The sequence below is a fragment of the Grammomys surdaster genome, unplaced genomic scaffold (genome assembly GCF_004785775.1).
Source record: "Grammomys surdaster isolate TR1022 unplaced genomic scaffold, NIH_TR_1.0 131, whole genome shotgun sequence".
Lineage (NCBI taxonomy): Eukaryota > Metazoa > Chordata > Mammalia > Rodentia > Muridae > Grammomys > Grammomys surdaster.
This window is the reverse complement of record NW_021604589.1, coordinates 2,847,143-2,862,044: the sequence shown is the minus strand read 5'-3', so window position 1 is coordinate 2,862,044 and position 14,902 is coordinate 2,847,143. Positions and strand designations below refer to the sequence as shown.

Below are 14,902 nucleotides of genomic sequence, written 5' to 3'. Positions count from 1 at the left end.
TGCCTATCCTCAACACCAAATCAAAGCCAACTGTTCGATTTTCTGTGGAATGAGGTGGATCATCAGTTGGGACCACCTGGCCTATTTGAGGCAGCTCCTGTAGAACGAAAAGCTTCATGGTATCAGGAATGAGATAGGAGTACACAGAGCATGCTGAGGACCACACCCCATCTGAACCTCAAGACCAGCTATTCAAATAAACTCTGAATGTGACACATATATTGTATCAGTAAATTGTCATGTACTGTTTGAAGTCAAGGAGAAACTAGCTCTGGAAGTGGCTCTTCCCCCAACTTCAGATCCAAGCATGTTACGTCACGTATCCTCCAAGCCTGCCCCATCTTGAGTCAGGCTGGCCCTGTGATAACAGAGAAAGAAAAACAGCAAGCCTATAAGGGTATTAAGATCACTGTATCCTTGAGAAAAGCTAGAAGTTAAATGATCTCCAACAGAGGTTACTATTGTTCATTCATATATATATATGTGTGTGTGTGTGTGTGTGTGTGTGTGTGTGTGTGTGTCTACAATGGAAAAGAGGAACCAAAAATTCAACCATGGGAGCCTCATCCATGGAAAGAAAATTCAAACTGGAATCTAGCAGGTTCTAGTGGATTTTGAGAGCATCCAGTTCCATGACTTGAGCTCTATGTTGCCATTTGTCCTTAGACTCAGAAATTTCATCTGAGGCTGATACTGCACTGTCTGAGATTCTATGGAGAATACGACCTGGATGACTCAATGGAGCTTTCCACAGTCAATTTCTGCTGGATGTTTGACTGGCCAATCAATCGATTTAATAGTGTTTTGCTATCCATTGTATCTATCGTATCTATCATATCTATCTCTTTTTATTTTTCTTTAGCTTGAAATATGCTTAATAAACTCACTCATTCAAAACCAAAGTATGGCCATCATAGACCATTCTCCAAACCATATAGAACAATTGGCGAGAAGGATACAGAACCACATACAATTAATATCAATCTTAGAAACAATGCAGTCATACTCAAACTTCCTTTTGAATTTTCCTCCATTCCAGTATTTTAAATCATCCTTTCTTTCCCGTTCACAACTCCACCAATACCTGGTTGCCTATGTAGCCCCTATTTCTTGCCCAAGCAGTTTTCCATTTTACTTTCTTAACCCTAATTTTTATTTTTTTGTGTGTGTTTGCACACAGGCTCACATATGTGGAGGATGCACACGCAAATGCATGCTTCTGGAGGCCAGAGACAGTCTCAGGTGTCATTTCTCCTCGATCATCTACTTTATTTCTTGAGACACAATCTCTCACTGGGACTCCAAATAGACTAGACTGGCTGCCCAATGAGAACCAGGGATCAGCTTGTCTCCATCTCCCACTTCTGGACTACAGGAATGTAGCACTATGCCCAGCAGTTTTATGTGGATTTTGGAGGTTGAATTTGAGTCTGTATACTTGCACTGTGAACACTTTATCTATTGAGTTATCTCCCCAGCCCATATCTAAGCCTTTTATACAAGCCACTGTAAGATGCAAAATCCCTATCCTTTCTGTTTTCTTCACTTTCTCCCTCTATTCACATAAGCAGAATTAATCCTCTTTTCTCTGGCTAATCATGGAACTTTTAGGTATGATCTTTTTCATTGTTTCCCATGTCATGTTACACTACTGATGTTGCTGGCATCTTTATAAACCTTAAACTGAGGGTTTTTTTTTAAGCTAGTGGCTATATTTTATTCACATTATATCTCTAACATATACAGTGTGTACAAAGAAGGTACCTAATGACTGAATGAAGAGAAAAATGGGAGGTGTAAATGAAACATCCAAAACTTTTCTGTGTTGTGAAGACGGGACAGCTGTGTGGATCTGGACAGAGGTCAAGATGCTACTAGTCTGTGGCAGCTGGCAAGACTACATGAAACGAGAGAATTCTGAGTTTGTTTTTGATGAACGGTAGCAAGCAGAAGAAAATACTGAGTTTCTAAACTCCCTTTCCTATAGCACATTTCAATATGTTTCTCCCTAGTAACATGTTGCCTCACTTCTTCTGTGTCAACAGAATGCCAGGAAGTTTTCTGCCCCATTATAGTAATTCTTTCTGTCTCTTGCCCCATCTACCCACTATAATATACTTCTTTAAATTTTCAGAAGAAAAAGCCAACCATAATTCAATATAGTGATTGTGATCTTTTTAAAGGTAGCATTTTAAAGTATTTTTCATACTACCTAATTGTGTTAGACTCTAAAAGAAAAATCATTGTCAATAAAAGCTAATAAAAAACAGTTAGCAAAACTAGACAAAATTGGCATCGCTAAAAGTTCCAGGGAGCTGGTAGTATTGTAGAGTGCTTAAAAATAAGGCTCTAGGTTGAAGTTCCAGAGCAGTGAGGATGGGTTTGATTGATCTATTGATTGGTTGATTGATTGAGATTAGTCAAGCCGGGCCAGGTGTGGTCACTCATGGCACTGGGGACCTGAGGTAAAAGAATGGAAAGTTCAAGATAAGCTTGGGCTATGTAATAAGAGAAAAAAAAAACAGAAAATGCCAGGGCTGGAAAGATGGCTCAGCAGTTAAGAACAATTACTGCTCTTAAAGAGAACCCAAGTTCAGTTCCCAAGCAGCTCACAACTTCCTGTAACTCCAGTTCCAGAGGATTCAATACCTTTTTTTGTCCTCCCTGGATCGCCGCCCTCACAGACCTCCCCACAGACACACATACATACATACGTATAAATAAAAATAAATAAAACTTTAAAGTAACAATCTTAGATTACTAAAGTGACAGATTATATTAGGTTTCCAGAAACTGTTCAAAGGTGGACATTTGCTTTTTAAATGTCTATTTGATGTTTAATTTGACATTGGATAGTATACTATTTTCTTAGCTTGTTTACATTTGTATCCATTTTTCTTGTACTAAAAACTTCACTTCTAAGACATTAACAATCGGCTATTGGATGCCTTTGTTTTCTTTAATAATAATAATATATGTATACAATGTATTGATGTATAATATGAACAAAAACAATAAAACTACAAAATGAAACTTTGAATTTTGAAATTTGAAAATGAAAATTCTTTTTGTCTTCAAACTATAAGCACATCTACAGCCAGGGAAATTATGTTTAAAAGTCCTTTAAAGACTCTCTGTCCTCTGTTTTGTTACATTGCTGACATCTTCATGCTGATTTTAGGTTTTCATTTGTTTCTGTTCATTTCCTCTCACACATACCATTTTCCAGTTTAACATGGTATCCTAAATATGCAAACACTTCCGTTTTTCTAAAAAAAAAAAACAAAAAATAACAAAAAAACAACCAAAAACAAAAACCAAAAAAATCAAAAACCAGAGAACAATCTAAAGTTTATCTACCCACTTGCATGCCGAAGGGTATGTTTGTTAAATACCTACAGATCTATAAATTTGCTAAACTGTGACAGTGTTCTGCTTTATAAAGCATATATTCAGGGAGAAAGGGAGGATTCCTTCCTGAGCAAGCTCTCTTGTGCTTGCTCTCTAGGCCAGCTGGAGCTTGTTCTGTTAGGCTCCCTGTGTCAGAAACCCACTGCCCAGCTAACCCCTGACAGGAAGAGGATATTTGTCAGGCTAGCTCCATGAACTTGCTGGAATTGAAAGGCAAAACAAACAAACAAAACAACAACAAAAAGGCATATATATGTTACCCATCTTCCACATGTAATAGTTTTTAAAATGCTACTTGGTAAACTCATTCTTTTGAGCTTGGGAAAGAAAGGCAGCTCCCATGGAGAAACAACACTGCCCACATTACTAAGGGGACAGAGAGAAGAAGTTCAGGTAACCAAAGCTTAATGGAGGAGCTTCATGGCAAAGGCACAGAATAGAATCCAAGAACTCAAATTTCCTCTGAATTGGAACACAGGAAGAATGCAGAATGATTAGAATGAATTATGTTAGATATATAGCAAATTCCTTTGGTAACAAGATTTTTTAAATGAATTCACCCACCCCACGATTACATAAGTTTGCCCATTCAAAAGGAGACTATGTTGTATCTGTAAGCCACACAAAAATTGTCTATGGGTTTAGAAGGGGCATGAAAATAGCATATACAGGACTACTTAGGACTTCCATATAGGACATACTCTTTGACAACACACACACATACATGGGAATGAATAATCAATTTATTCCTCCTAAAAGACTCTCTAAGTTAGGTCCCATGGCCATCTCCATTTTACAGATTAGAAAACTGAGGTCCAGCCAGCTTAAATAAGCTCTCCAATGTGTTTCAGCAGTGAAGCTAGCCTTGAACCCTGGCCATCTGGCTCCATGCTGTCTTTCTCTGACCTTCCCAAGGTTTGTTTTTGACACAATGGAATGTAGAGCAGAAAAAGAGCTGGCAATAAATATAGCGGATTGGCTGGCTGATAAGGGTGGAATGGGGTTTGGAAAATTGCATACTCTCACGAAGCAAACATGCAATTGTGTCCTTTCAAAAGTGACAGAAAGTATTCAAACCATCCCATTTTTCCTCTCTCCCATTTCAACATTTACTTCAGACTGTGTTATCCTGGCAGAATCTTGCTCGAAATTGGCTACGGCGTTTCAAGGGCTGAATAAATGCTTAGACACAAACGACCTGGGAAAAATAGACACAAGTTACCTTTGGGCATATTAAAAGGATGGTTTTTCTAATTGCAAGGCTTATGGCATCTTACAAGGCACTCTTCACATTTTTTTTTGTAGACATAAGTATTCAAGTCCAGAATGCTTAAGTAGGGTTTGCTAGAAGTCACTGGATTGAACCATTTAACATTATCTACACGAGCCAAACCAAAGTTCCTAAGGATGAGCACATTCCCCTGGCCTCAATGCTATGCTCGTCACACAAACTACAGATTGGCTCCTGGGCTACATCATTAAAACACCCAGAAGCCTGTTAGACCCCTGCAATCTCAGACCCCACTGCAGATCTGCTACACAAGAATCTCCCCTTTGTGCAAATCTGGCAGGCAATCCATATGAATATTAAAGTCAAGTGCATCACAGTGGTTCACCAAGTTTTCTACATAATTTAGTTATAGGAAGGGCAGTTGTTGGTGGCGTATGTTGGTTATAAGTAGATCGATCTCTTGAAAGGTATATTCTCAGTATCACATTGTAATGTAGCTTAAAGTCATCTTTTTTAATTTTAATTTTATACGTGTGTGTGTGTGTGTGTGTGTGCATGCATGCATGCAGACATGTGCATGTGAGCGCACATACCCTCAGAGACCAGATTAGGGAACTAGAGTTATAAGCAGTTATAACCACCTGATGTGGGTACTGAGAATCACAGATCCTCTGTAAGAGCAGCTTATGTTCTTAACCACTGTCTCTACAGCCCCCAAACAATCTTCTTGCTGCCAAACGATCTTTGGTATGTCTTTATGGTAACTCTAGACCATTTCTGTCCTTACTTTAAAGCAAATTAATTACCTTTTCCAAACTGCAAAAGAAAAATCTTTTAGCATTGATAGTACACATAAATCTTCACCCAATTTCTATCCAACTAGACATAAAATAATCAAAATAGCAATATCAACAGCTACCTCTTATGAAGTGCTTATAAAAACCGAGTCTTGAAAATCAAGTCATATCCTTAAGACCACATAGCCCATATATCTAGCACGTGGTGAAATGTGTCACCTGGTCTGTTTCCAAAGTCCATACAGGTAGCTATGGACAGAAGTGCTTCTAGAAAATCAGTACTGCTCAAGGTTCCAATACATCCTTATAAAAATGCTCTCAAGGGCAAGAGAGATGACTTAGAGGTTAAGAACACTGGCAGCTCTTCTATAGGTCCTGAATTCAATTCCTAGCAACCACATGGTGGTTGATAGCCATCTATAATTAGATCTGGTTCCCTCATCTGGCCTGCAGGCATACATGCAGACAGAACACTTAATAATAAATAAATAAATAAATAAATAAATAAAGTGCTCTCAAAATAAAGGCTGATTATTTACTCTGAAGAATATAATATACTTCAGAAATTTTATTCAACAAAATGAAATAAGCAAAGCCAGCAGCTACCAGCACATCATTTCACACAGGTAAAACATTACATCTGGTCTCTAAGCTTTGGTTGAAATTGCAACATCATATAGTCTGCAACTTGGATGTGCTTTAAAATGCCCATCTGTCTATAACTGGAATGGACTTCAACCTCAAAGCTTCCTTGAGTTTTCTATAAATGAAACACCATTGCAAACTCTAAGAATTTATGATATTTCTTGTACGGCATGTGGACTGTGCCACCACCAGACAGAAGAACTGGTAAAATTGAACCAGGTTCAAAAACCCTGGGGAATCTCATAATAGAGAAAAACTGGTGCTGGAACCAGCTCCCATCCAGGTGCTACCTGTCCTGGAACATGTAACCATGACACCCCAGAGCGAACCATGGCAACCAGTCTTGCAGCATAAAAACCTAGAGTCCTCCATGTTAATGGGGTATCTAGATAGGCCACAAGTGTTTAGCCAATGAGCTTCCCTTCCTGGGTATCCCTTACTGCAGAAGGTATTTAATCCCTGGTTCACCCTGAGTGAGACAGATATGTTCATATCTGCCATAAAAATAAAGCAGTTTGGACAAGCAAGGACCATCTCCTTCATCAACGATTGCCACTGGGGGAGGCTTCGCTGTAAAGAACCATGCCTAAATCTCCCGGAGGCCTTCTCTCTTTCAGCCCCTCAGTATTTTCAGCACTCACTCAGAACTAAACTGGATTCCACCCCATCTTGTACTCAGCCACCCCTTTCTTGCCTGGCATGTAGGGTACCCTCCGACCACTGTTCTCAACTCCTCCAAGTCCCCAGCGGTGTATGGGTACACAGGAGATTGAGAACCACACCACAGCATCCATCCCAGCCTCCCATTGTTCTCACCTGGAGAAATACGGGCTGTGATCCCCTATCTCTGTGTTCTGCCTTCCCTGAGTGGCATGCCAGCAGGACTCGGCATCCCAGCAGTGAGGCAGACACACAGCCCAACAATTTCTGGCTTTGCTTATTTAGTAACTCACCAGCTTGATTTCTCTTTTTTTCTGCAGACAGACACGCTATTGTCGGATATAAGGTTGGATAGTTTTTCACTATATATCCCAGCCTGGTCTCAAACTCATGATTCCCTGTTTCAGCCTACCCAACACTGGGAATGCAGTCATGTGTCATCACATCTGTATTCTAAATACAATCTCCCTGACAATTTTAATAGACTCAACCAGACAAAGTCTTGTGCTTTGGTTGAAGTGGAGAGGGAGCCTCCTACGCTTCAACATCTACCTCAATGTCCCTAGAACTTCAGAGTCCTGAAAACCGGTACTAGAAGAAAAAAATACAAAGGGAGAAAGTTTGCCAATTTCACTTGTGTTCTTGTCTGGGGCACCATAGTGATCATCTCTGGCATTTTATCAGAAGAGCTCACAAGGTCTTAACTCTCCTTTTCACAATGAAGAGGAGAAAACTTCAAAAATGCTGAAAGGGAAAGGCTCCAGACTTGATGAACAAAAACAAATCAGTCACAGAAACACAAAGAAAAGCCATTTCCAATTGCACTACAGAGTAAACACTATTATTCCCCCTTCAATTATTTCTGTATGTACTAGAAACACGAATAAAACCAAACATACACCTATGTGTGTTTCGAATCCAAAGCTGTGATTGTAATGCAGGGTAAACAAAACCAACCAACCAAACAAACAAACAGTGGGTCTCAGACAACAGTCCAAGCCTACCTGGTAAGTATGTAATGTGTGTTACTGAGTAATTATTTAGTAGCCATTTACAAGCCATAATTTTCATATATACATAATATACTCAAAATTTACCAAATGTCATAGTTAGCTGAAACTATCAACTTGACATCATCTAGAGTCATCCAAGAAGGGAAGCTCAACTGAGGAATTGTCTAGATCACATTGGTTGGTAGGAATATATTAGGGAGATTGTCTTAATTGTTAATTGATGAGGGAAAGCCCAGCCCACAGGTGGCACCATTACCTGGAAAGGTGGTCCTGGGTTCTATAAAGAAGCTAGCTAATGTGATACAGAGCAATAGTGATAAAAAGTACATGATATTGGTACAGAAACAGATACGTTGATCAATGGAATCAAATTGAAGACTCAGAAATAAACCCACACACCTATGGACACTTGATTTTTGACAAAGAAGCCAAAACCATACAATGGAAAAAACAAATCATCTTCAACAAATGGTGCTAGTTTAACTGGATATCTGCATGTAGAAGAATGCAAATAGATCCATATTTATCACACGTCACAAAATTCAAGTTCAAGTGGATCAAAGTCCTCAACACTAAAATAGAACAGAAAGTGTGGAATAGCCTTGAATTCATTGGTACAGGAGACAACTCCCTGAACAGAACACCAATGGCTCAGGCCCTAAGATCAACAATTAATAATGGGATCTCATGAAACTGAAAAGTTTCTGTAAGGCAGAGGACATTTTGTCAATAAGACAAAATGGCAGCCTACAGATTGGGAAAGGATCTTCACCAACCCTACATCTGACAGAGGGCTAATAGCCAATTTTATAAATAACACAAGAAATTAGACATCAATAACCCAAATAACCCAATTTAAAAATGGGGCACAGAGTTAAACAGAAAATTCTCAACAGAGGAATTTCAAATGGCAAATAAGCACTTAAAGAAATGTGCAAGCTGGGCAGTGGTGGCACATGCCTTTAATACCAGCATTTGGCAGGCAGATTTCTGAGTTCAAGGCCAGCCTGGTCTACAGAGCAAGTTCCAGGACAACCAGGGCTACACAGAGAAACCATGTCTCGGAAAAAAAAAACAAAAACAGACAAACAGAAAAAAGAAATGTTTAAAGTCCTTAGTCATCAGGGAAATGCAAATCAAAATTACTCTGAGGTTCTGTCTTAGAATGGCTAAGATAAAAAATTCAAGAGATAGCACATATTGGTGAGGATGTGGAGCAAGTGGAACACTCCTCCATTGCTGGTGGGAGTACAAACTTGTACAACCACTTTGGAAATCAATTTGGTGGCTTCTCAGAAAACTGGGAATAGTTCTACCTCAAGACCCAGCTATACCACTCCTGGGCTTATACCCTAAAGATGCTCCACCAACGCACAAAGACACATGCTTAACTATGTTCATAGCAACTTTATTTATACTAGCCAGAAACTGGAAACAACCTAGATGTCCCTCAACTGAAGAGTGGATAAAGAAAATGTGGTACATCTACACAATAGCATACTATTCAGCTATTAAAAACAAAGACATCATGAATTTTGCAGGCAAATGGATAGATCTTGAGAATATCATCTTGAGTGAGGTAATCCAGTCCTTTAAGACATCTATGGTATGTACTCACTCATAAGTGGATATTAGCCACAAAATACAGGATATTCATGCTACATTCAATAACTCAAAGAAGTTAAACAAGAAGGAAGACACAAGAGAGGATACTTGAATCTCACTTAGAAGGGGGAATAAAATAGTCATAAGAGTCAGATGGAGGGAGGGAACTGGATGAGAGAGGGGTTGGGGAGGGGAATGGGGGTTTCAGGATCAGGTGTGGGTAGGGATAGGAGGGATGGGCAGATGGCCATGAGAATGAATGGAAATCTGCAACTGATGGGGGTGAGGAGGTAGAGACCATCTCCAGGAAGAGACAGAGACTTGGGATAAGGGAGGCACCCAAGAATCAATTGGACTGTCCTTAGCTGTGACCCACAGCATTGGGGATATGGAACCTGAAGAGGCCACCTCCTCTAAACAGGCAGGAACCTCAATGGATAGATAGGGACACCAACCCACACACAAAACTTTCAACCTCAGATCTATCCTGTCTACAAGAAATGCAGGAACAGGGGATGGAGCAGAGACCGAGAGAACAGCCAACCAATAATCTGCCCAACTTGAGACCCATCCCATGGGCAAGCACCAATTTCTGAGACTACTGATGATACTCTGTTATGCTTGCAGACAGGAGTCTAGCATGGCTGTCCTCTAAGAGGCTTCACCCACCAACTGACTCAGACAGATGCAGACACCCACAGCCAAACAGTGAATGGAGCTTGGGGGCTCTTATGGAAGAATAGGAGGAAGAATTGCAAACCTCAAAGGGGATAGGAACTCTACAGAAAGAACAACAGAGCCAACTAACCTGGACCCTCGGGGTTCTCAGAGTCCGAACACCAATGAAATAATATACATGGGCTGGACCTAGGCCTCTCTGCACATATGTAGCAGATGTGCAGCTTGGTCTTCATGTGGGTCCTGAACAACTGGAGTGGGGGCTATCCCAAAAGCTATTGTTTGTAGGTAGGAAATGCTCTTCTAGCTGGGCTGCCTTATCTGGCCTCAATGGGAGAGGATACGCTTAGCCTCACAGAGACTTGATGTGCCAGGATAGCGGATACCTTGGGGAGCCCCCATCTACTCAGAGGAGAAGGGGAGGTGAGTGAGGGGAAGGGTTGTGGGAAGGGTGACAGGAATAGGGGCAGTGAGTAGAATGTAAGGTGAATAAGTAAAAATGAATGAATGAATGAATGAATGAATGAATGAATGAATAAAGTTGAGTACTTAGAAAAAAGAAGCTAGCTAAGCATGACCCGGGGAAGCCAGCAAACAATATTCCTGCACAGTTTTGCATTAAGTTCCTGCTTGGTGTCCTTCCCTGATTTCCCTCTGTGATGAACTGTGACCTGTAAACTGAACTAAACCCTTTCTTTCTCTAAGTTGCTTTTGGTCAGTGTGTTTTTCTCACAGCAACAGAGAGGAATCTAGAACCCTTAAAACGATCGTTCAAACAGTCATAGGTGCTAGTTGCTCACTCGGTGAATGGCAAAGCAGTTTGAAATATTCTGATTGCCAGATGCCACATCTCCAGGCCCCTTACCGGATTCCCTTGGCTACTTTCACCCTATACTCCAGAATCAACAAATGAATGACCGTTAGGAGGGAGCATGAAAACCTTGCTATCTTGTCTGGGGTAGGTCAGAACAATGCTGAGACATGCTGATCCTGAAGGGTCCCCAGTGTGGTCTTTGCGTGCAACAGTGATCTTGTTTAGCTTCCTTCCCACTTTGTCTGGGTTCTCTTTACTGCTTCCCTGGGAGTACTTCCTTTAAAATCATGTGCACAGATATCTGTATCTCAGGGTCAGCTTTTAGGTACCACCACTTACAAGGGTCTGTGAGCAAACTCACCATTACCACCTATTGGCTGTTGTGTGGAGCCTTTGCCTCCTCAGAAAGTCGTTCCAGTGGGCAAGTACTACAATACTTGTCATACCTCCGTCCTAAATTGATTTTATTTCATGAAAAAGTGACACCCTAACCCAGACAGTACAAAGAAAATATACAGAGCATGTTTTATGGAAGGTAAGTAAATGGCTAATTTTTTTTTTTTTAAAAAAAAGATTTTATTTTGTATTTGTGTTTCTGCATGTGTGTGGGTGCCCATGGAAGTCAGAACCTCTGGGACTGGAGTGGTTGTGTCTCAATGCAGGTGCTCAGAATCAAACCCAGGTCTTCTGAAAGAGCAGCAAGTGCTCTTCAGTGCTGAGCCATCTCTCCAGCCCCAATAGTTAATTTTCTCTTAAAACCATGTAATCCTGTCTCATGCTTTCCTTGCTCACTAAGTGGGACATACGTCATTTGCATGAATCTTTATGGAGTGAAATTTGTCCTGTTTTTTGTTTGTTTCTTAAAAGCAGTAACTTTGCAGTAGCAAGGAGTTAGGATTCAAAGTATTACATTGAACTACATACAAAAATGTTAAGAAATAGGGTAAATCTGTGCATGTATTAAGACATGCCTAGAAAACTGCTTTTCAGTCAAATTCTCCATATGAGCATAATTTCTTATAAGAGTTCCAACTACGAATTTGCACACAGCAAAAAAAATTCTGGGTCCCCTTAAGTCACACATGTCCTGATAGCTATGAAGCAAGTCTATTGACTGGGATACATACTATGATAAAGTCAGTGAGAGCTGGTGATGAAGATAGATCCACCCTGATGTCATTGTATACTTCACGTTTCAGAGACACATAATAGGCATGACTTACCTTTATTCCCAAGGCTTCTCCTGAAATGACAGCGACTGTCACACCATCTTTGGTGGGTTTCGGGATCTCTTCACTTTTCAATTCCTGGTACTGAGGCTCCACCATCTTTTCCGAGCGTCTCAAATTCACCCACAGCTGTAAGCCATGAGCTGGCTCCTCTGAGCAGGGCATCTCAGCATGCAGAATGCCTCGTCCTGCAGTCATCCACTGCAAACACCAAACCAACAAGAAGCCAAATGGAACACATCCGCTAACAAATCTCTGCATGCAACAACTACACCATGGCAAAGTGACACATCCAACTGGTGCTGTGGTCAGAGTGCCTGGACTGACAGTTCCTGGGGGCTCTTTCAAGTTTCCAAGGCCTCCCTCCTTTTAAATCAAAGTATCAGAATTGAAATTCCTACAGGGGAAAGAATCCTCTCTGTGATATCCCTGAGTTTCAGATTGAGTCATGAGATAAAGAGTTGTAGCCACAGAATACCGGAGTATGATTTGACTTAAGAAGGGCAAAAAGCAGTACTGGGCAAGGGATATGACAGTCAACAGTGCAATTAGATTTCATGCCTAGAACCCAACAGGGAGATGTGAGTTGGGATAAATCTTCAGGATTGTTCTGAAATCAGCGAAGACTTATTAGGATTATTCCTGAGTAGGAAGCACAGTTTTGGGAAAGCCAATTTCCTGATAAAGAGTGCAATTCCCAGGGAGAAATGTAGCAATGAGCCATCAGCAGCTAGCATGTACATCAGCCAAGGAATGTGTATGTGAGACTAGACAGACATGGGAAAACCCTATCCCGGAAATGGTATACTTGTACCTCTAGGCATACAATTACAGTACTGGAGCCCTCACTGAGAGAACCAGTTGTTCTCTCTGGCTGTTAGGTATATTTTTCAAGTGTGTGTGTGTGTGTGTGTGTGTGTGTGTGTGTGTGTGTGTGTATGTGTATGGTTGGAACATGATAGATACATTTTCTGCTTGTTTTAGCTTGGATTCACCCATGCAAGACTGTGAAACAAGGACTTACGTACAAGGTGTTTAGTTGGGAAGGGATACAGAAAGCAAAGTGGAGGAAGTAGGACAAAGGGAAAAAGCAAAGAGGAGTGTCTGTGAGTAGGTTACAGCTGTGCAGCTGTGGAAGCCTGGGGCTTAAGCCCATTGGTAACCATGTAGATAAACTTCGGAATTATTTCACAGAAGACAGGGACTACTAAAACATTTAGATTCCGCTTTGCATCCATTAGTGACCAAGAGCCTCTGAGAGACACAATACATTCACAGATGGGGTGCTGTGTGTGGATACATAGGAACTGTCACCACCTCAACTCCATCAGGATCATCTTACACCCAGCCCTTGGAGAGAGAAACAACCTAACACAACTGCTCAGACTAGTGTCATTATCCCTGTGCTTGGGTGATGCTGTGAAGAATGACAAGAGTTCTACCAGCATACATGAGGTGGCTCAAGCTGCCTTACCTGAGGGTTCAGCCATCAGGCTGAAACCCAAAGGAAGCACAGACTAGGGGAAAGAAATGGAAGGGGGAGGGGGGAGGGAGAGGAGGAGGAGGAGGAGGAGTCCATACAAAGGAAACAGCAGCCCGAAGTAAGTATGAGGACCTGAATGTAAACCACTACATGGCTTGGAGATTACTTCATTGAGTCTAACTACATTTCTTTCCATTCTGTTTGATAATGCTGACTGAATCTTCTAATGGAGGGATCCAGTGTTTTCTGTCTGACAATAGCTAGTGATTGGTGTTCCTCAAAGACCTCTTCCTATTTTTAAAGCATTTTCTTACTCCACTAAAACTTCCTCTATCAGTATTTTATATATTCTTCAAAAAATTACATATTCAATGTATCTTAACAATATCCAACTCAAATCCCCTTCTATTTTCTCAATCTCTTGATTAACCTTTTAGATAAAGCAGCTTGCCAATGCTTAAAATAGCCTACCCATTGGGATTGGATGGGGAGAACATGGTTTTCTCTCATTCCTCATCACTCACTAACTCCAAGGCTTTTCAACTAACTCTATTCAATACCTTTTCACTTTTCAATACCTTTAAATCCCTATTCTATCCTTTTTTTCTTTTTTAATTCTTTTTATTGGATATTTTATTTACATTTCAGATGTTATCCTTTTACCCCATTTCCCCCCCCCGCCCCGCCCAGGAATCCCCTATCCCATCCCCCTACTCCTGCTTCTCCTAGGATTTGCCCCAACCTACCCCCCCCATCTCACCTTCCCACCCTCAAATTCCCCCACACTCGACATCCAGCCTTCATGGGACCAAGGATCTCCTCTCCCACCTATGCCTGACAAGACCATCCTCCCTTGCATATACAGCTGGAGCCATGGGCCCCTCCCTACGTGCTCCCGGGCTGGTGGTTTAGACCCTGGGGGCTCTGGTTGGTTGGTTTTGTTGCTCTCCTCATGGGGTCACAAACCATTTCAACTTCTTCAGTCTTCACTCTAACTCCTTCATTGGGAACCCCATGATCAGCTCAATGGCTAGCTGTGAGCATCTGCCTCTGAATATGTCAGACTCTTGCAGACCTCTAAGGAGACAGCTAGATCAGGCTCCTGTCAGCATGCACTTCCTGACATCCACATGAGCATCTACCTTTGGTGACTGCACATGGGATGGATACCCAGGTGGAATGGTCTCCAGACTATCCTTTTAAAAATGGGATGTAAAATACTAATGGTCTCAAAGAACTTGCGCAGATGAAAATGTTAAGCCAAAAGATGCTATGCCATTATTATCCTAAGCAAATGAGCAGACTGTTCTGTTATTGTTGTTACTGTCATTATTCT

General features: G+C 41.1%; 1 protein-coding gene across 3 annotated transcripts in view; it reads right to left on the bottom strand.

Moving 5' to 3' along the window:
* The window catches only part of Pir (pirin), a 97,189-nt gene that overhangs the window by 50,966 nt on the left and 31,321 nt on the right, over nt 1-14,902 (bottom strand). For all 3 annotated transcript variants that reach the window (XM_028762146.1, XM_028762148.1, XM_028762149.1), the window contains exon 5: nt 12,078-12,284. In XM_028762146.1, the coding sequence (XP_028617979.1) occupies nt 12,078-12,284 (207 nt within the window). The remainder of the gene's footprint in view (nt 1-12,077; nt 12,285-14,902) is intronic.